A 19,313-nucleotide genomic window follows, 5' to 3' on the forward strand; every position below is an offset into this window, starting at 1 on the left:
GTACTTGAAATAAGAATTCAATAGGGAATTGCAAGTTGAAAGACTAAATCTTTACTTGGCATGTTGGAGTCACTGAGTTTTCACAGCAACTTATTTTACAGTAAAAATACTGAGGTGGGACCAGCACTGAACTTTGGAATCAAGTGTTAAATACAAAAACGACTTTAACAAGAAATTTACTCCCTCTCATGACCACTGGAGACCACCATCCTCTCCTTGCGAAAGCAGTCACACCGGTTGGCTTTAGCACAGACGAAGAAGAGTCAGCACACAGGAGATGGGGAATATACAGTTTACAAGCCCATACGGAGGCAGAGTGGAGAGAGACCTGAGAGAACAGAATCCCTCCCCTTAGGAAGGGCAATCAGCACCAACTCTTTTGCTAGGAGCCTGCAGCCAGACACCTGCTCCTCTACCCGTCTTGGCTTCTGCAGCCCCAAGACTAGGTTCCAGCTGCAACAGGAAGCAGACATTTACAGCTCTAGACACATTTCTATTTTATTACTGCCAAGGTGAAAAAGCCATCTTGGCCCAACAGGCAACCAGTAAAATTTTTCCCAAAAATAACTCGGTACAAAACAGATCTGTCTCAGAATTTAAAAAAAAAAGAGAAAGAAAACTTTACATGAGTTTGAAACCTATTCCAGAACATAAAAGTAAAACAAATTCCATTCTTGATATTAGTAGCCGCTGCCGCCATCCACCCTTCTTCTCCCACTGGGGAACATGGAATGAGATGTCTGCAGTCCTTCCCATGCACAAGATGCGCCAACAGCTTTAACTGGTGTCCATCTAAGAGAAAGAAAACAGTTTTAGTTGGCGGCCACCAGCTAAGTACCAAGACAAGAAATCCAGATAGTCAAGGGCACTTCCCCAAGCAGCACAGTACAACCAGAACCTGTGCAGTAGTGTTTAACCATAACAAAATGCTTTTAAATAGCTTTTCGCTGCATCATTAATTTCTGTGCATGTAGGCAAAGTTATTTAGCCAAGAACATACATCTTTATACCTCAGTGCTGAGGAAAATAATTCTCTAATAGATTCTCACTAACAGCAGAAAGTGAATAGAGTTCACAACAGCCTTTCCCAACTGGTGCCCTCCAGATGTTTTGGACTACAACTACCAGCAGCCCCAACCAGCACGGCCAACAATCAAGGATGATGAGACACTTAGTCCAGCAAAATGTGAAGTGCAGCAGTTTGGGGAAGGCTGCAAACATGGCATGTACATAAATCTCCACTCAAAACTGCAAGCAGTTACAGAATACTAGAGAAAACTTAAAATCTGCATCCAAGTTGTATTTTGTACTCAGGAAACAAATGGCAGAATCACAATTAGCTGGCCTCTTCTATTAACTAGCATGTACTTTACAGTCCTGCATATTTAAATTTAGGTTTGGTTTTTGGATTTCAGTTCCAAGTAATGACTCATGATGGTAGCAGGAAGATGGCATGCAGCAAAGTCTACCCAGATTGACTTCTTTACACGGCAGAAGTGTTAATAAAGAACACCACCCATCTCTGAGTAGCTGTGAAAATAGGATTGTGCAGCATGACTATGAAACATTCCTAGAGCATGACAGCTGATATAGCACAGCAGAACGTGATACACTCCACAACCACAGGCTGTGTCCTATCAAAGATACCAAATCTAGTGAGTCACCAAATTCACCAGACTGAGTAGCACTCCACAAGGATCATAGCTTGCTACACTGTAGGAACTGACTCCACAGTTACGCAGCTAATTCTTGCGCACACAGGAGGGAACACATGGAAATCACTTGGAAACTAAACAAAAAAACTACAGACTGCTCTGCTTTAGTGCTGTGCTATCTCCAAATGTCTTACTTTATGTGAAGTTGCATTTTTTCTCACAGATGACTAATGCATGTATGCCAGGCTCTGCCATCAGGCTCACCTCCCTCTCCCCACTGCCATCCACCATCCCTCAACTATTACTTACCCTGGCATTGTAAGCATCCAACTGTGCATCCAATTCTTCTGCAGAGAGCTGCTGTTTGGAACTCCTGCCAGCACCTCTACCTCTGCCCCTGTTGCCACGGCTGCCTCGTCTGCTGCCACCGCCAAAGCCACCCGAACCACCACGGTTTCTGGTCATGCCTCCTCTATTTACACTAAAAGCAAGAGATAAGACTGAATTACAGCAACCTACAAATAGAAACTGCATTACAGTAACCCACTGAAATAAATTTCAATCTACACCCTTCACAAAGAACTTCGTAGAGAAGCAGAGTATGGTAATGTTAACATAACTACAATTTAAAAATCATGCTCCATGTTGTAAAATGACAGTGGGAAGTCCATCTATTATTTAATCTCTGGGAATCAAAAGTACAAATGAACAGGGTCTGCACTAAAATTGGAGACATCCATATAGTTTATTAATCAATGTGAAACATCAAAAGACAAATCTCCTACCTCTGTATTGGTCTCCTCTGTGTATCTATCTGTGATGTAACCAGCTGGATGTTCATGGGACGTCCTAGGAAAAATAAAAAGAACAAGTGTTTACGGCAACCTTGTAAGCAAGTTCATAAAAATTGCTGACCTGCAAAAAATATATCGGTCTGCTGACCCGAGAGTGAGGCAGGATAGAATTTTTCATCCTTCCTTCACCTGCCTGCTCACTTACCAGCATAAAATTCCATGCACTTGGTCAGCATGTTACTGTCGCGTATGTGTATGAGCAGTTCTCATTCATACCTTCTCCCACCCACTGAGTAAATAGCTAGGTGAACATAAAATACATACCATCCAGGGGAACTCCGTTGTACTGTTTCATAGCCTTCAGTGCATCTGCCTTTCTCTCAAAATGGACATCTGCTGTACCTAGACTACGCCCAGAACGGTCATAGTGCACTGCTGCCTTCTTCAATGTCCCAAATTCTGCAAAAAGCTCCTAGAAAGCGAGAAAGCAATATCTCACATATGCTAGGACACAGTAAGAGATTCTTGCAAAATATTAATAATAGATGGGCCAAAGAATAGAACAGCAGACCTTTCTGTTCTCCATGACATTTTGCTTTTTATTGTAGCCTCATCGGAAGCAGTAACAAAATCTAAACTGCATTTAATTCCTTATTTTATAATTACATTTATATTCCACGTTTCCACTGAGGACAAAGGGAGCACGTGTATTTCTCTTCCTCCCCGTTTTATCATCACACATCAACTTATGAGGTAGGTTAGGCTGAGACAGTGACTGGTCCAAAGTCATCCAGTACGCTTCGTAGCAGAGTGCGAACCTGGTCCCCCAGGTCCTTGCCCAAGCACTACACCTATACTGGCCATATCTGTGCACTACATCTCAGCTAATACATTAGGATATCCTTAGTTCAAATACAAAACAAAGTACAAAAACATTAAAGTTTCCAATACTTATATCTCCAAATTTCCTATAAAGAAAAAAATAGTTTTGCACCAGTACCTCAGATAGGATGCGAAGGAAATTTGAAAGACAGTATACAGACCTGGATAATATGGCTAGAACAAATGCCATGAAATAAGCTTTTTAAAAGGCTCATTGGATTGAGGTCTCCTGTCAATCAAGAATTTCAAAAGGCACCTTTCTCTTCTTAAGACAGTGTCCACATGACTTCAATTTCATAAATGCTTTTATATGTACTCAAAACAGGAGCACCAGAATATGCTAACTGAAGCTGTATGCCATCCCAAACTATGGGGGGGGGGCGGTTTAAGGGCAATTACTTATTGTCCCGTAACTGCTCTTTTCTGGAAACTTACTGTTGAAAAAGGGTGGGGAAATGTAGTAATGGGTCAGGGAAAAGCTAACACATTACACAAGGGAAATCTAGAACAGCAATAGGAAACTGCAACGTGAGTAAAATAACTAAACGACCAGCTACAACTATCCACTCCTCTTGGCTCCCTCTTATTAAAGACAAGGAGAAAGTACCTGTATATCTGCATCCGATACTCCAAAATCCAGATTAGAGACGAGCAGCTTCCCGCCTGTCTCGACACCAGCCCCAGCACCGAAGCCACTCTCGAAGAGATCGTGTTGCCACTTTTCAGGGAGTTGCTTTGGCTGCGACGAGAGAGAAAACCCGATCAGTACAACGTAGCGTCCCACATAAACGGCGGCCCCATTGTTCTGCATTTCTACTCAACCCGGAGGCGGAGCGGGGAAAACCCCTTCATTTCCTCGCCCCGCTTGCCGTCAACAAGCGCTCCGAACTGGGCCTAGGCGCGCCGGGACCCCGAAGCAACTCCTCCCGCCCAACCCTCTTATCTCCGCGTGGGGGAGACCCCCCTCGACGCTCCCCGAAAGAGAAGGAACAAGTCCCGAGTCGCCAGGTTCCCCAAGAAAGTTCACAAAACAAGCGCCCGGAGCCCAGTTCCACCCCGGGTAAAGGGGGGGCTCCGTCCGCGCCCGCTCGCCCAGGGACCTACCCGGCTGTAGGGCGCAGGCCTGTTCCTGCCGCCTCCCCGGGACAGGGCGCCTCTGTTCCGGACGGGGCCGCCCCCGCCTGCCCGCCCAGCTCCGCCTCGCCCGGCTCCGCCGCCTCGACCCGCGGCTCCCCTTCCGCGGCCTCGGCCGCCGCCAGCTCGGCCGCCGCCGCCCCGCTGGCTCCGGTTCAGCTTGATAATGTCGTCCAGAGACATATCCATTTTGTCGCCCATGATGGCGGCTCCCTCCGGCTCCCGGGGCCTACACTTCCGGCCGCGCTACACCGGGGACCGGATGCGGATGAGGCGGGGAGGACGCGAAAGCCGAGCGAGACGAGGAGGAGGAGGAGGAGGGTGGGGGCGGGGAGAGAGAGAAAGAGCGCGCACGTGCAGTCTCGGCTGGGCGAAAGAAAGAAGAGGTAGCAGCAGGCGCCGTTGTCGCGCGAGGCTTTATGGGAGCTGGGCCCGCAAGGAAACATGGGAAGTCCCGTCAAGAGGCGGGACTTCCGGTACAAGGGGAGGTGAGCTTGGGCGCGGCGGTTGGAGGTGCGACGGAGGGTTCCGTTGAGTTGGGTTTTTATCCTTGCTACCCCAGAGTCTGGCTGTTCTCCTCGTACCGCTCTACAGAGGGTTGGACTAGATGACCTTTGGGGTTCCCCTCCTATCAATGCTCCCTTACTGCGCATTACACCTGGAATTGGTTCCCAGGCCTCCTAAATACTCCTCTCTTCTGTGAGCTCGACCCCTTAGTCTGCACCCCCAACTGAACCGAAACTTGTGTATTTGCATTTGCTCGCATTCATACTTTGCTTCCATCTCTACTTTCTGTCGTTTACCTGACTGCTGAAAGTTAAGACGGTATTCTCTTTGGAGCGGGTACTTTTATATGTCTTGTTCCTCTCTCTTGCTTTAGAACCTCATAAAATGATACAGAAGTGACAGTGGTGCAATATTTTTATTTAGACTGTTATAAGAATTCTGAGAATAAATCTTCATAAATGCACAAGGTAAACACACATATAGGGATGCGGGTGGCGCTGTGGGTAAAATCTCAGCGCCTAGGACTTGCTGATCGCATGGTCGGCAGTTCGAATCCCCGCGGTGGGGTGCGCTCCCGTCGTTTGGTCCCAGCGCCTGCCAACCTAGCCGTTCAAAAGCACCCCCGGGTGCAAGTAGATACATAGGGACCGCTTACCAGCGGGAAGGTAAAAGGCGTTCTGTGTGCTGCGCTGGCTCGCCAGATGCAGCTTGTCACGCTGGCCACATGACCTGGAAGTGTCTGCGGACAGCGCTGGCTCCCGGCCTATAGAGTGAGATGAGCGCACAACCCTAGAGTCTGTCAAGACTGGCCCGTACGGGCAGGGGTACCTTTACCTTTAAACACACATATAAGTATATAAACCACATGTCTGAAATAGTACAGGAGAGCAATTCCTGAGGCCATCTTGACTCTTAATAACCCCAACTATTTCCTCTGCAGAAGGAAATAGATTGGAGAAGCGTTTGCCAGGAGTTCTTTTTGCTTACAAACCCTGTATTGACTGCACATTTGTGTATGAATAGGGTGGGCCTGTGAACTAGATGCAAAAACCAAAGTACTAACCATTTCAAAAGAGTGGCAAGATTGCCCAGGTAATGCAATCAGTAAAACATTACATATCCTGGAGAGAGAAGCCACACCCTCAAATTTCTGTGGTAGACAACCTCTTTCTGTGATGTGTGTTTGATGCTTTTAGAGTAGTCTTTGGCTAAGAGATTGGGCAATGTCTATTTAAAGGGATTTGCACACCTTTGTTCTGGGCCTCACCTCCTTGAAAGGAGAGGGGAACTGGTGCAACAGAAAAATAAAGATCTGCCAACCCCCAAATTTTTCTACAACAGAACTAAAGACAATGCCACAAAACTATTTGCTACAGATTGGATGTTAGGAGAATGGGAGAGGGGACCAAAAATATATTCAGGGGCATATTTTACTGGCCTGTTAGTTGTAGTACCTAAGGTAAAATGAGGTAAGTAAAGGAAAATGTAGTCCTTTTAACAGTGCTGGAGATGTTATGTTTTTCTCTTTGCCTTTCAAAGAACTCAGGTGCTCCATTTATTTATTTCTATTGTTTAATATCCTTAACTAATTAAGTTAAAATAACTTCTTTTCCTCTCCCCATTTTGTTTGTTAGCTTAATAAGTTAAAATAACTTCTTTTCCTCTCCCCATTTTGTTTGTTAGCTTAATATCTAGCCTCAGAAAGAGTAATGGTGGACTCAAAAGCTCCCTTTCCCTATTTGATGTTTTAGAATGTACTCGTAAAGAAACTACTGCTGCTTTTGGACAGACACGTTTACCTGCAAATTTTGTTTGCTAGAAAGCAGTGACAAAATATCAGAGCTAAATGTCTGCAGTCACCTGAACTGCTGCCCCCAAATCTTATGCCTAATAGACCTGTCTTAGTTTGGGACTTCACTATAGGGAAATGGCAAGTAACATTTATGTAGTCATCTGCATTGTTGTGCTCATATCTGTAATAGCTCAGCCTTTCCTATAGTGGAGTTTTAAGATAACAGTACAGCATAGAACTGATAAGGCGGTACACCTAAGAATTGTCCTAGCACTCTTGTAAACTGAGAAAGTGGCCAAATGTTATTATCTTGCTGTTCCCTATCTGTAAATTTGACATACTCTCGAGTCTTCTTCATAGTGTGAGGTGTTGTTGTTGTTTAGTCATTTAGTCGTGTCCAACTCTTCGTGACCCCATGGACCAGAGCACGCCAGGCACTCCTGTCTTCCACTGCCTCCCGCAGTTTGGTCAAACTCATGCTGGTAGCTTCGAGAACAGTGTGAGAATAGTGTGAGGTAGTCAAGGTATTTGAGAGAAATTGTGCAAAAACTCTTAACATCTTTAGAGAAACGTGAAGAATGTACAGTTCTGAAGATCACAATCTTTTTAACTTGGAAGATCTGCAGAAACAGAAAATGTCTTATTTGACCTTTTACTTCTTCCCTCAGGTGCTATCTTAAGCTTTGTACGTAGTCTGGACACAATGAAAGTGAAAATCAAGAGCTGGCATGGCGTTGCCTCTTGGCTCTGGGTTGCCAATGATGAGAACTGTGGCATTTGCCGGATGGCCTTTAATGGCTGCTGCCCAGACTGTGAGTATCAGTTCACTGGGATTTTCCTTAACCTTTGTGCACCATCTTCTCCCAACTTTGCTCTAATGGAACCTATGTTTTGCAGGTAAAGTGCCTGGAGATGACTGTCCCCTAGTGTGGGGCCAGTGTTCCCACTGCTTCCACATGCATTGCATTCTCAAATGGCTTAACTCCCAGCAAGTCCAGCAACACTGTCCAATGTGTCGACAGGAATGGAAGTTCAAAGAGTGACACTGGCAAGATTTCTTCCTCTCCCCAACACCTCTTTGGCTTTTGTGGACTGATTTTTCCCCCCACTCCCTTCCCCAAGCTTGGCGAGCTTGCTACTTTATAATGCCACACTTACCTTCATCCTCCCCAGAGCTGCTGAAGAGAGAGGTGGATGTGGGAACACAGCTACTACATGTTACAATATCCTATGTTTTTTCCTCTGTGCTGTGATCACAAGGTCTCTACAATGTATGAAGTATAAGGCTATGCTGTTTGGAAGGTTAGAATATCAGACAGGCAAATGTCATGAGAGATTTGTGCTATTTTACAACATCTGAACCACCTCGTTAATGTTTCTGTCTGTGTCTTGGTGAATTGCCTTGGTAATGCACATGAGGTGCTTGCAAATGAGGCCTGATTTCAGGGAGCTGCTTTGCTCAACTGCATGAAAGGTTAAGAAAGCTGTTCTAAATCTTCTTGTTAAACTTATACCCCAACTATTGTAGTCTCTTTAAAATTATTTGTAATTTATTTTTAATTATTGTTTAACAATAAGAACAGCAAACATCACCAACTATTGCATTCTGAGGCGTGAAGCAGTTAACCTCTTTTCTGTTCCTTACAAGTAGCACTTATATATGAACAAGGATTCTTGGTTTCCTGTTGCTATGTAGCCCCACTGATATCAGTATAGTTTGGTCCAGGATCTAAGCTTTTGAGTGTAAATAGTGTTAGAGATTGGGGGTTGCTCTAGGCTTGTGTCCTCGTCTTACTACACATTTGGCCTGCAGTACGATAATATGTTTGTTCCCAAAAGGCTGTAATACCAGATCTTTCTGATTGCCAAGTGCTTGCCCACAGTGAGTTACCATTTGTACATGGGATGGTTCCAGTAAATTTTGTGAGTCATTCCTTTAATGTTCCTGCCTCCTTCTTTCATCCACATGGGGGTTCTTCAAGAGTGCAGTTTTCTTATCTGTGGCCAATGCAGCGAGGTGATCGGATGTGACCTGTGGGGAAGGGGGATGTCCTCATTCTTCTTAAAAGCTTAACTAAAATTACTTTTAATGGGAAAAATACTCTTGCACTAGCTTAGCTGTGTAGCCACACAGCCTACAGACCAGCTGTTTGTGATGCTTCATCCTGGCTGTTGGGTGCCCAGTCCTTTCTGCTGTGTATGCTACCCCCGCCTGCAATGTGTAATTGGCGCCCCTTTATGGCACCCAAATGAGAAGGTGGTGTTAGTAAACGGTTCCAATCTGTGACCTTTTGAACACAGAGCATGGTATTGCTAACAAAATGGTAAGCTTACTCTCCTAAAGGGAAAATTTCCAGAGGCAAAAAGGCTACCTCTCAGCGCCCCCAAAGCCCTCCCCAGCTTTGAGAGATGTGTCCTTTCAAAGCAACCCCGCTCCAAAACAGTGATAGACTCAAAACAACTTTAAAAAAGGCCACAGAATTTCACTTCAGTTAACCTATGTTCTACCTCAGTGTTTCTAAAATACAATGAGGCCCCACTTTTACACCCAAAAAAGTTTATTCTAGGGTGCAACAGGGTGAGAAGTGCCTGCCTGAAGTATAGCCTGCCCTTTGTGTTTTCTCGTGAGTCACTGTGTTGTATCTGTTTTGCAGATACGCCTGCAATTTATGCAGGGGTTATGTTCTGGGGATCGCTCCTAAAGGCAAAGTCATATAGTCACAATGTGTTGGGTTCAGTGGCAGGTGGAACTGCCAGATATTTTTCTTGAGAGATATTTCCCCCTTTTTATTTTTATTATTGCCAAGTGTGTAGACCTGAATGGAAACAAGTTAAATGTGTGTAAGTTGTGGGCTTACTCTGTTAGATGAGGGCTAGCGCACAGCTGCAACTCATGCAGAGGCACAGTGGGCAACAGAAACCTCTGAGAATTCTCCCATATGTGAGGGAATGATCCAGCTACATCCAAATGCAGAGATGTTGCAGAATTTCCTATCGCCAGCAGTGGCTGGCTGGAAGGAAGCAATGCAAGAGCAGAGATGCCAATGTCACCCTCCTGTTTATTATTTAGACTCGGGAATATCTTAATTTATTTCTCATTATATCAAATTTGGTGATTACCGTTCAACCTGTTTATATAGTTACTACAAAAGCAAGAGTTACAGGATTATTGTGTCTAAAATTCTTCACTTTGTTCTCGGTCCCCCAAGAGTTCTGCAGTGGTGCTGGTTGACTCCTTAGCTCCAGCTACTGTGGCCAGTGGTCAGGGATGATCAGAGTTGTAGTCCAGTGATACCTGGAGGACTACATTCTGTTTACCTGTTTTAAAGTATTTCACACTTAATGCTTTGTTGCAGGAAAGCCTTGGTAACTTGAAATCTGCTCTTTGTCCAATATATCAACTGAGGTGCCAAGTATGGTTCATGCTGTCATTTCAGTCTGCAGAAAGTGTTGGCGTTGTTACAAAGTATGTGTCTGGACCCAAATGCATGTCCAGCACTCACATGCAGACACAAGAGGTTTAGGGTCTTTTGCTAGAATTATGACATGTGTCTGTATGAATATGTGTTTTCTCCTAACCCCTTGCCCACAAAAAGTTCTTACACAAAAGACTTAAAGAAAACTCGGTTTATTGTTATATGAAATGAAAGTGACAGAAAATATATAGATGTTGCTTCAGACAGCAAAATTACAAATTAAGCAGGCAGCAAATTCTACAATACATACACACCTTGATCTAAAGAGTGAAAGAATCCCCAACGTTTCTCAAAATCCTTTAGAAAGTGAGTATGACAGTTTTCCCACAGAACCCACACTAATAGTCAGGAAATGGAGGAGGAAGGATATGCCTGTCCTTAAGGGGAAGTGAGTGTGGGTTCCTTGAGAGTACTAAGTTCCTTGTCTGAGCTTGGAGAGCTAACTAACCATTGAAGACCCAAGATTTTTGCACTAATTTTAGGCTATGCATTCTAATGGAGAAGGGGGGAAGGCTTTGAGATGAGCAATTCCTATACTTCCAATCGTTCTATTATTTCTTCCCAGATTTTCCTGCCTCTTTCTCATTTTGTTTATACTGCTTAATGTAACACTGGAAGAATATAATCCTAGTAAGCAATGACTAAACTAGTTACCCTTGTTTGCTTCCTGTTTTACAGTTAATCTTATCATTTTATCTGTGCCACACCCATTCTTTAGCAGGTGTTGATTAGATTTTACTGGGGTGGCGCTGTGGGTTAAACCACAGTCCAATTAGAATTTAGATAGCACCATGGTTCTCACCTTTTCAAACCAATCTGTAAAATTTTTTTCTAAAAAGGGCACTTGTCCAAATTAGTCAATTTAACTCTATAAGGGATCATTCCTGCTAAATCAAGGCATATATACCTTCGTGTATCTGGTGTTTTCACGGATCCTGAAGCTTCTGCTTGGTAAAATGAGTTTTAACACATTTTAAAATGGGTAGGGAAGGTTGGTAGAGTTAAGAGTGCCAGGTGGGACAAGGAAATGTAGTCATAAATTGATCTAATCTAAATATTGGACTACACAATAGCCTGATCTATTAGAAAACATAAAATGCACGAGAATCCTCCATTGGGGTGTAAAGCAATAAGACACTATACATTAAACATAAAAACAATTACACACAAAAATTGGGTCACACCCCCCCTTTGTGGAAATAACATATACTGTCAGAGATAGTTCGATGTTTCTGCATAATATCACCCAACATAAAACATAATAATTATATATCAATTGCATGTCTTGAGGCCAATTCTTGCTGCTTTTACGTATCTTTTCAAACCTAGGGCAGAGTCTTGAGGTCAAAAAAGAGAATGTCCTTGCAATTCAACTTCCCCCCTTTGTCAGCCCCCCACTCTATGTCCTTTGGAAAGAGATTGCTGTGGCCACTTTGAAAACTCTGGTGTCTGTTGTTGTTGCAGGTAATAAATAGTCTTGTGGTCACGAGGAATTGGGCTGAGGGTTTTCCATCATTGGGTCTGCATTAACATCTGTAGAAGGGATATCCTGTAAGGGGCAGGGTTTTGGGGACTTAAAAACACAGAGAATATCCTTGCGTTTTCTTGGGAAGCTGCAAACAATAAAAAAATCTTAGAGTTAAGCATTTTATTCATTTCAATATTATCACCTTTTCATATAATTACTACTGTTATTTTCTCCTCAGTCTGTTTAATTTATTTCACTTAGTTTGGCTGTGGAAGAAACGAAGGGACAAAACTTTTGTTAATTTGGACACAATTGACAAGTTATTAAATATTTTCCTTATGCGGGTTTGAGTCTTCTTAGAGGTTCACGTATCCTGTTTGAAAGGGGAAATTATTTCATGTGAAAATCTCTGTCAGGAAATGCTGTTCCTAAAATGCATAGGTATATACACACAAAACAAAACCTATTATAAAATTCATTAAAACCCTTTTTTTCTTTTTATAAGTAAAAACTACTCAAGAGACAAACTTATAGTAGGACTACTCTGATATTTATACTTGTGGAAAGAATTTGGCATGTTAGATTTGGAACTTGGCAACCTCTTGACTTTTGATGGTCCAGTACTTAACCCCTTTTGTTTTTCCTTAAGTAGCCCCTGGAGCAAAGGACACATAAGGGTGATTTCCCTCAGTGGTTCCAAGTTTACATAAATAAATTTGAATAAATTTCTCCTTGCAGTCAGCTGTCTCTCCAAACCTCCTTTTTTTTCTTTTCCCTCTCTCTCCCCCCACCTCTCTTTTAAGCTGACATAGCCTCTGTGCATGTGCAGAGTTCATGTTTCAGCAAATCTTTTATACCATTAAAAGTGTTGCATCTTTGGGCTAATTACCATTTGAATAAAGGAAGGGAAGGGTAAGGAATACATTTTAAAATAGGGTTAGATTTAAAACAAAAAGAGAAACCCAGCAATTCAAGTTTTCACCAATGCCAGCAATAGAAGTTGGTCAAATTAAATTTGTTAACTCAGTTCTAAGGAATCATGTTTCCTGCAGCCCAGGCAAAGGGAATTGGAAGTATCTGCCTCCTTTATGTACAGGAAATTAGGGTGCAGGGCTATCATTTTGTGTGCCCCCCCCCCCCGGTCATTCATGGAACAATCACTCACGCTCCCTTATGTATGGGTAAAAATGGCCAGAGTGTCAGATTTCCTAAGATCTTTAACATAGTCATTTCAGCCTTACCATTTGCAGACAAATTTTTCTGCCCTTTATTTACAGGGGTGGTCAAGGCTTATTCTACTTGATTATGAATTTGTATGTGCTTAAACTCTGAATAGACTTTGAAGTCTGATTTTAAATAATAGATAAAATGGTAAAAACTGTTAGAGAATGACTCAAATGCTTATTATCACCAGCTCTGCTTCAAAACATCATGGCTTTCACCTCTCACCCTTTAAAACTCTCTACTGTATTCTAAACTCTGAAAACCAATCTTTCCATCTTTCTGTACCAAAAAGCAAAGCTGGGCTGAATTTCAACCCATCATCTTACACCAGAACTTAAGAATTACCCTCCAGTGCTTTCAGACACATTGCACGTAGCCATAAATTGGGAGTTGGAAGGGACCCTGGGGTCACCTAGTCCAACCCTTTAAAATACAGGGTTCATAGCAATATTTGCACTACAGCAACCTTCCTGCCTCTTACAATCTGAATTCAGAGTTCCTACTGAATGCTTGAGGTCAATTTGTTCAGGACTTTTTTTCTGTGAGGTTTCAGACATGTGGTTTATATATTTATGTACGTGTTTGCTTGGTACATTTATGAACATGTATTACATATCTAAGACCTTAAAATATTTCTCTGCAAGGTCAAAGTGGGAAACATCCCCATTGTCTCTTTCCTCACAAATCCTGTCTTAAGGGCACATTTAAGATATGAATAGGGTGTGAGCCTGTGACCTGGCTCAGGAACTAAGTATTTATCATTACAAAAGACTGGCCAGGCTCCCCAGGGTATCCAATCAAGTAAGCATTAACAGGTAACCTGCCAGACAGGAGATAAACAACGCACTCAGATTTATTTTGATTGAGGTATGATGTGTCTGGGGGGTGGTCTTGAGCTACGCCCTTTCTGTGATATATGTATGATGTTTCTGGGGGTGGTCTTGAACTCCAGGGCGGGCAATTTAAAATGTCTATATAAGGGCGGACACACCTGGGTTCTGGGTCCTCCTCCTCCTCCTGCGTGTGAAGGGGGCACCTGTTGCAACAGTTCAATAAAGATCCGGCTTATTAGCTGCTTTGCTTCTCAATAGTCTCTGGTTGGCCTCTGTTATTTTTCTCTGACCGATGGAGAACCTGCAAAGGACTCTACATGGGCTCTTGTGTATCCCATAAGGGAATAAGGGCATATTTCCATTTATTACAGTAAACAGTTCCACCAATGGGGCACTGCCACAGAGTAGGCTCTGCCTTGCTGCTGCCCCATGGGCCATATCTATTTGTGGTATCTGTTAGGATATAGTTCCGTTCCACCTTAAAAGGGAACAGGCATGACTGTTGTGTGTCACATGCCTGTTTACTTCCAGCGCTTGCTGGGAACTTCCATTTGTATATAGCTGTTGTATTGCTGCTGTTTTGCTGGACACGAAGGGAAGCAGACATGTTTTTTCCTTTGTTCCTGCTGCTGAATAAAATGCTGTAATATGCTGCTTACATATGACTCTGTCTGCCTCTTCTGCTGTGAGATTTACACACTCTGCTGACAGAGTGTGCACGGGTCTCTAAAGGTATCTGAGGCTCGTGTTGCTGATTGATGCTGTTCCAAGGGAACCCAGTAATCGTCTGGCAGCCGGCCGGTGGCTGGAGCCAGCTGGGGGCCTGCCTGATGCCCCCGTCTCCCCGGCAGTATCCCAACAGTATCACCAGCAGGGCCTCCCTGCTGATCTTAAAGCACAGGTTGGTCAGTGTTGAGAGAGATGATCTCAAGCCTATAGGACTTTGTACTTCAACTTGTTGAATTGGGTCTGAAACTCACAGGCAGGCCGTGCAATGCTTTCAAGACTACGGTCCTACCACATTTAATATCTGGCAGCTGCATTGATCCTCTGTTTGACCATGGTTTTGCCAGGCAATTGCTCTGTGGACTGGCAAAAGGAAATAAGTCTTTTCCATGCTACTCTTCCTTTGAGAAGCCTTGAACAGCTTGAGTGGTGATGATTCTATGTGGAAATTCAGTGTTAGCATGGCATTTAGATAAATTGGAAGGGTCTTGTGTTTTCAGGCTCTCTGAAGGTCAGTACAGAAATCTCTGCTTCATCATTCTCCAATCATGTATTTTCTGTATAACTAGCACCGCAAGAGCACCAAAAGGTTGAAAACTTGTATTTGTTTCCTAAACAGAAAGTAACTCATGAGAATTAGTTCTTTTGCAAAAAAAAATTTACATGCAGCCACTAAGGATGTGGTTTGAAGTGGAAGGATCCTGGTACTTTTTTCCTCAACATGGATAAAAGTGACTCAACAAGTGTTGATGTTTAGTTGGAATAGGACAAGACAGAGAAAGCTGCCTTGTCCTATACTAGGTAAAGGTAAAGGGACCCCTGACCATTAGGTCCAGTCGTGACCGACTCTGGGGTTGCAGCGCTCATCTCGCTTTATTGGCCGAGGGAGCCGGCGTTTGTCCGCAGACAGCTTCCGGGTCATGTGGCCAGCATGACTAAGCCACTTCTCACGAACCAGAGCAGTGCACGGAAACGCTGTTTACCTTCCCGCCATAGCGGTACCTATTTATCTACTTGCACTTTGACGTGCTTTCAAACTGCTAGGTTGGCAGGAACAGGGGCTGAGCAACGGGAGCTCACCCTGTCGTGGGGATTCGAACCGCGACCTTCTGATCGGCAAGTCCTAGGCTCTGTGGTTTAACCCACAGCGCCACCCATGTCCCCTTAAACTTCAACCTTATCACATGCATAATTTCTAGGAGAAAATAACAGTCAAGACTAAACAATGATCCCAGTCAACTATGCATTAAGATTGCAACCCAAGGATCCAATATGAAATCAATGGTACATCTCTCAATCTAAGTCGTTTTGAACTGTAGCATCACAAATTCGACCTGGAACTGTATCCCTGGGCAAAGGTATTTGTCCTATAAACTAATCGTGGTCAGAAGCTGCCTCTCTTCAAATGAGCTGGTACCATAACTGCCTGCCTGTGCAAATGAAAAAACGCCACAAGAGGGCATTAGAAAACATGACACCTTTTATTCATCATACGGTATAAAAGCTCTGTACTTTTAGTGCTCTATAAAGAGAATTTTGTTTGAAAGCACCCTCAGAAAAACTTTAAATGAGCTTTTAATTCCAAATTTGACAAGCGACCAGGATTCTCCCGCACAGCGGTGGAGCCGCACGTAAATAAAAGCCTACTTTGTATTTCCACTCAAGTTAAAGCATATTTCAGCAGCATCTGCTTCAGCAAAGGGACAGCTCCCTCGACCAGAAAACAGGCGACTGGAACAGAGAAAATGAAGTGAACGTGTGAGCGAGGCAAGGAAACGGGAGAGCACAGCTCATTTCAGAAAAGAGAGAAATTCCAGGGAACATTCAGCTCCTTTTCCTGATTAATTAACCTGGAATAGATACTTAAAATCAAAGCAAATGATAGCATCCCGCAGATGGATGGAAAGGGACTGCCATTGCTTTAGTCCTCTGCGTATGGGTCCTCTTAAGTGAATGATTATTCATCCCAAGGCAGGTGCAAGACTTTAGGGTCAGCTTTAGACACAGAGGAAAAACCCTCCTTTAAAAAAAAAAGAAACCACGACTTTTAAATGCCCTATTATAGTAAATTATCCACAAAACTTTATGGAAAGCAGAGATATCTCACTCCTCCCCCCCTTATGTCTAGAGGGGAGATCTTCCGCAATTGCCTGCCTGGCAATTCCGCCTTCTGTGGTCTCCTAACCCACAACGCTTTCAAGGTACAGTGGTACCTCGGGTTAAGTACTTAATTCGTTCCGGAGGTCCGTACTTAACCTGAAACTGTTCTTAACCTGAAGCACCACTTTAATTAATGGGGCCTCCTGCTGCTGCCGCGCAGCCGGAGCACGATTTCAGTTCTCATCCTGAAGCAAAGTTCTTAACCTGAAGCACTATTTCTGGGTTAGCGGAGTCTGTAACCTGAAGCGTATGTAACCTGAAGCGTATGTAACCCGAGGTACCACTGTAGTTAGAAGTTTCTTGGGCGCGGGGGAGAAAGGAAGCCAGCCCCTGCGTTGCCTTCCTCGCTAGCCAGCAGCGAGCTCCGAGCTCGGGCTGCGGCAGCTGGAAGGAACTGGCTGAGAAAGCGATACAGGGAGCAGGACATCCGAAGCGGCGTCCACGACGGGAGGCTGCTCGTTGGCAACCCCCTGCCCGCCCGCCCGCCCCTCCGGTTCTCAGTCCTGAGCTGGCGACGTGAAGCTCAAGGGACACGTCTAAAGACCAAGGGAAGGGCCGTCGCGCCTCCAGGGCAGAGCAACTACTTTGCTCGCAAGGGGCGCCCCAGACAGTCCTCAGCAGCATCCTTAAAGGCGAGCTTGTAACCTAAGGTTAACTACGAGGTTGGTGATTCGAGCCCACCCATCGACGGCTGTGGGCTTTGCAGGGGGGGTTGGACTAAATGACCCTCGAGACCCCTCCCAACTCTACCATTCTGAGTGCGCCAGAACCACAGAAGGGCATCCTTCCGAATAAGGCTCAGGATCAGGCCGCCTCCTTCTCTCGACGCAGCCTCGACGCCCCCACACCGCTCCTCTCCCCCCGCCCGTCAGGTCTCCCGCAGCTCCGGGGCGCTGGGGGGCTCCGGGAGGAGGCTGGGCGGCCCCGCCTCCGCTCTCGCCTCCCCGATATAAGGAGCCGCCGACGGCGCCGCCTGCCCAAAGAAGCCGCCGTCGTGGCCGAGCGCACCATGCCGGGAGCCGGAACTTCGACGCTGCTCTGCCTCGCCCTGGCCGCGCTGCTCAGCCCGCCCGCCGACGCCTGGTACAAGCAGACGGCCGGACCCAGCTACTACTCGGTGGGCAGGGCGTCGGGGCTGCTGTCCGGCATCCGCCGCTCGCCTTACATGCGCCGCTCCGACGACACCGACAGCAGCAGCACCAGCGCCGAGAGCGGCCCCGGCGCCGCCTCCTTCTTGATGTCCGAGCCGCGCCCGAACCCCAGCGGGCTGCGCAACATGGTGAGCGGCTAGGGGGCGCCCGGATGGAAGTGGAGCCCCCTGGAAGAGGGAGGGGGTCCCGGGTGGAGAAGGCAGCTGGGGGGGGAGAGTTTCTTTTATATGCATTGTGATTTATTTCAATGCATTGCATTGTATATTTATTATTATTGAGTTAGAGCGTACATTAGCCACTCCCGAAAAGTTGTATTCATCAGATAATTATAGTAATAGTATCAATCAGCACTTTCTAACTTTTTAAATTAAAAAAGCCTATATGGTTTTATACCTATCTTTTTTTACCTATAAAAATCTGAGAGGAAATATCTATTTTAATTGTTTTAATGTTGTATTTTAATCTTGTTTTTAAGTTGTATTCATGCAACTCGTTTTTATTATTGGTTGTTAGCCGCCCTGAGCCCGGCCTTGGCTGGGGAGGGCGGGGTATAAATACAGTTTATTATTATTATTTGCTGCTTTTTAGCCAAACAGGCCGTCGGGTCGCGCTGTATCAAGGAGGTAAAGATATTGCAATGATTGAAGGGCCCGGGAGATGCTCAGCTCCATCCTGGGCACATTGAAAGGCTCTTCTGCTCCACGGGGCTTCAGGATCGCAGTCGAGCAAGCCGGGGAGGGAGGGAAGCCTGAGGCTGGTGCCCCCGCCTTGCCCTCTCACTTTCCCCTTTTCCCTTTGCAGGCGGTGTGTGTGAAGGAGGTGGCCCCGGAGCTGCAGAGCTGCCAGCTGCTGCCTGGCTTGCCCAGCGTCATCCAGTGTAAAGCCGATGTCACCGTCTCGCTGGACCCCGCGGACTGCGCCAGCGCTTGAGCCCCGACGGGGCGTCCTTCCCCCTGGAGCCCGGAGCGGGGCATCCGGACGGGGCGAGGAGAGGGAGGGAGGCGGAGGCAGCGGAGGGGGTTGCTCTCTTGCCAAAGCGACCGACTCCGTCCGGGAGTGTGTGTTTTTTCTCCTGCATCTCATAATAAAGGCGCTTTAAACGGCTCTTGTGCTTGCCTGGGTTTCTTGATAAAACAGGTTGAACAAAGTTATTGGCTCCACAGAAGGAGACACCGGGAAGAGAAAGATGACGCTTCTTTGGTCAAAATCTGAGTAAACATAATTACAGTGGTACCTCGGGTTACAGACGCTTCAGGTTACATACGCTTCAGGTTACATACGCTTCAGGTTACAGACTCCGCTAACCCAGAAATTGTACCTCGGGTTAAGAACTTTGCTTCAGGATGAGAACAGAAATTGTGCTCTGGCGGCAGCAGGAGGCCCCATTAGCTAAAGTGGTTCTTCAGGTTAAGAACGGACCTCCGGAACGAATTAAGTACTTAACCCGAGGTACCACTGTAACGTGAACTCAGTGAGGCTCCATTCTGACCATGCATATATCCAGAACAGGG

The 19,313-nt window shown here is 45.3% G+C and overlaps 3 protein-coding genes across 7 annotated transcripts; 2 read left to right on the top strand and 1 right to left on the bottom strand.

The window, feature by feature from the left end:
* Positions 1 to 28: 28 nt before the first annotated feature.
* Positions 29 to 4,666, bottom strand: ALYREF (Aly/REF export factor; the record flags this gene model as incomplete). Of its 2 annotated transcripts, XM_080994050.1 has the most annotated exons (6): positions 29 to 792; positions 1,965 to 2,136; positions 2,441 to 2,504; positions 2,774 to 2,921; positions 3,939 to 4,070; positions 4,436 to 4,666. In XM_080994050.1, the coding sequence occupies 6 exons, from the start codon at positions 4,664 to 4,666 to the stop codon at positions 778 to 780; spliced, it is 762 nt and encodes a 253-aa protein (XP_080850176.1). In that variant the 3' UTR covers positions 29 to 777. The 2 variants fall into 2 exon arrangements, with proteins under 2 accessions (XP_080850176.1, XP_080850177.1); XM_080994051.1 differs by having other exon boundaries at positions 738 to 2,136.
* ANAPC11 (anaphase promoting complex subunit 11) lies at positions 4,632 to 8,704 on the top strand (the record flags this gene model as incomplete). Of its 4 annotated transcripts, none has more annotated exons than XM_080994098.1 (3): positions 4,632 to 4,953; positions 7,433 to 7,576; positions 7,662 to 8,704. In XM_080994098.1, 3 exons carry the CDS (start codon positions 4,632 to 4,634, stop codon positions 7,805 to 7,807), a joined length of 612 nt encoding a protein of 203 aa, XP_080850224.1. In that variant the 3' UTR covers positions 7,808 to 8,704. The 4 variants fall into 4 exon arrangements, with proteins under 4 accessions (XP_080850224.1, XP_080850225.1, XP_080850227.1 ...); XM_080994099.1 differs by having other exon boundaries at positions 4,870 to 4,978; XM_080994101.1 differs by lacking the exon at positions 4,632 to 4,953 and adding an exon at positions 4,985 to 5,164.
* Positions 8,705 to 17,643: 8,939 nt separating this feature from the next.
* NPB (neuropeptide B) lies at positions 17,644 to 18,906 on the top strand. The gene is made up of 2 exons (XM_080996602.1): positions 17,644 to 17,930; positions 18,604 to 18,906. Exons 1-2 carry the CDS (start codon positions 17,661 to 17,663, stop codon positions 18,730 to 18,732), a joined length of 399 nt encoding a protein of 132 aa, XP_080852728.1. The 5' UTR covers positions 17,644 to 17,660; the 3' UTR covers positions 18,733 to 18,906.
* Positions 18,907 to 19,313: the final 407 nt, after the last annotated feature.

The sequence above is a fragment of the Podarcis pityusensis genome (assembly GCF_964106645.2).
Source record: "Podarcis pityusensis genome assembly, chromosome: 2".
NCBI lineage: Eukaryota > Metazoa > Chordata > Lepidosauria > Squamata > Lacertidae > Podarcis > Podarcis pityusensis.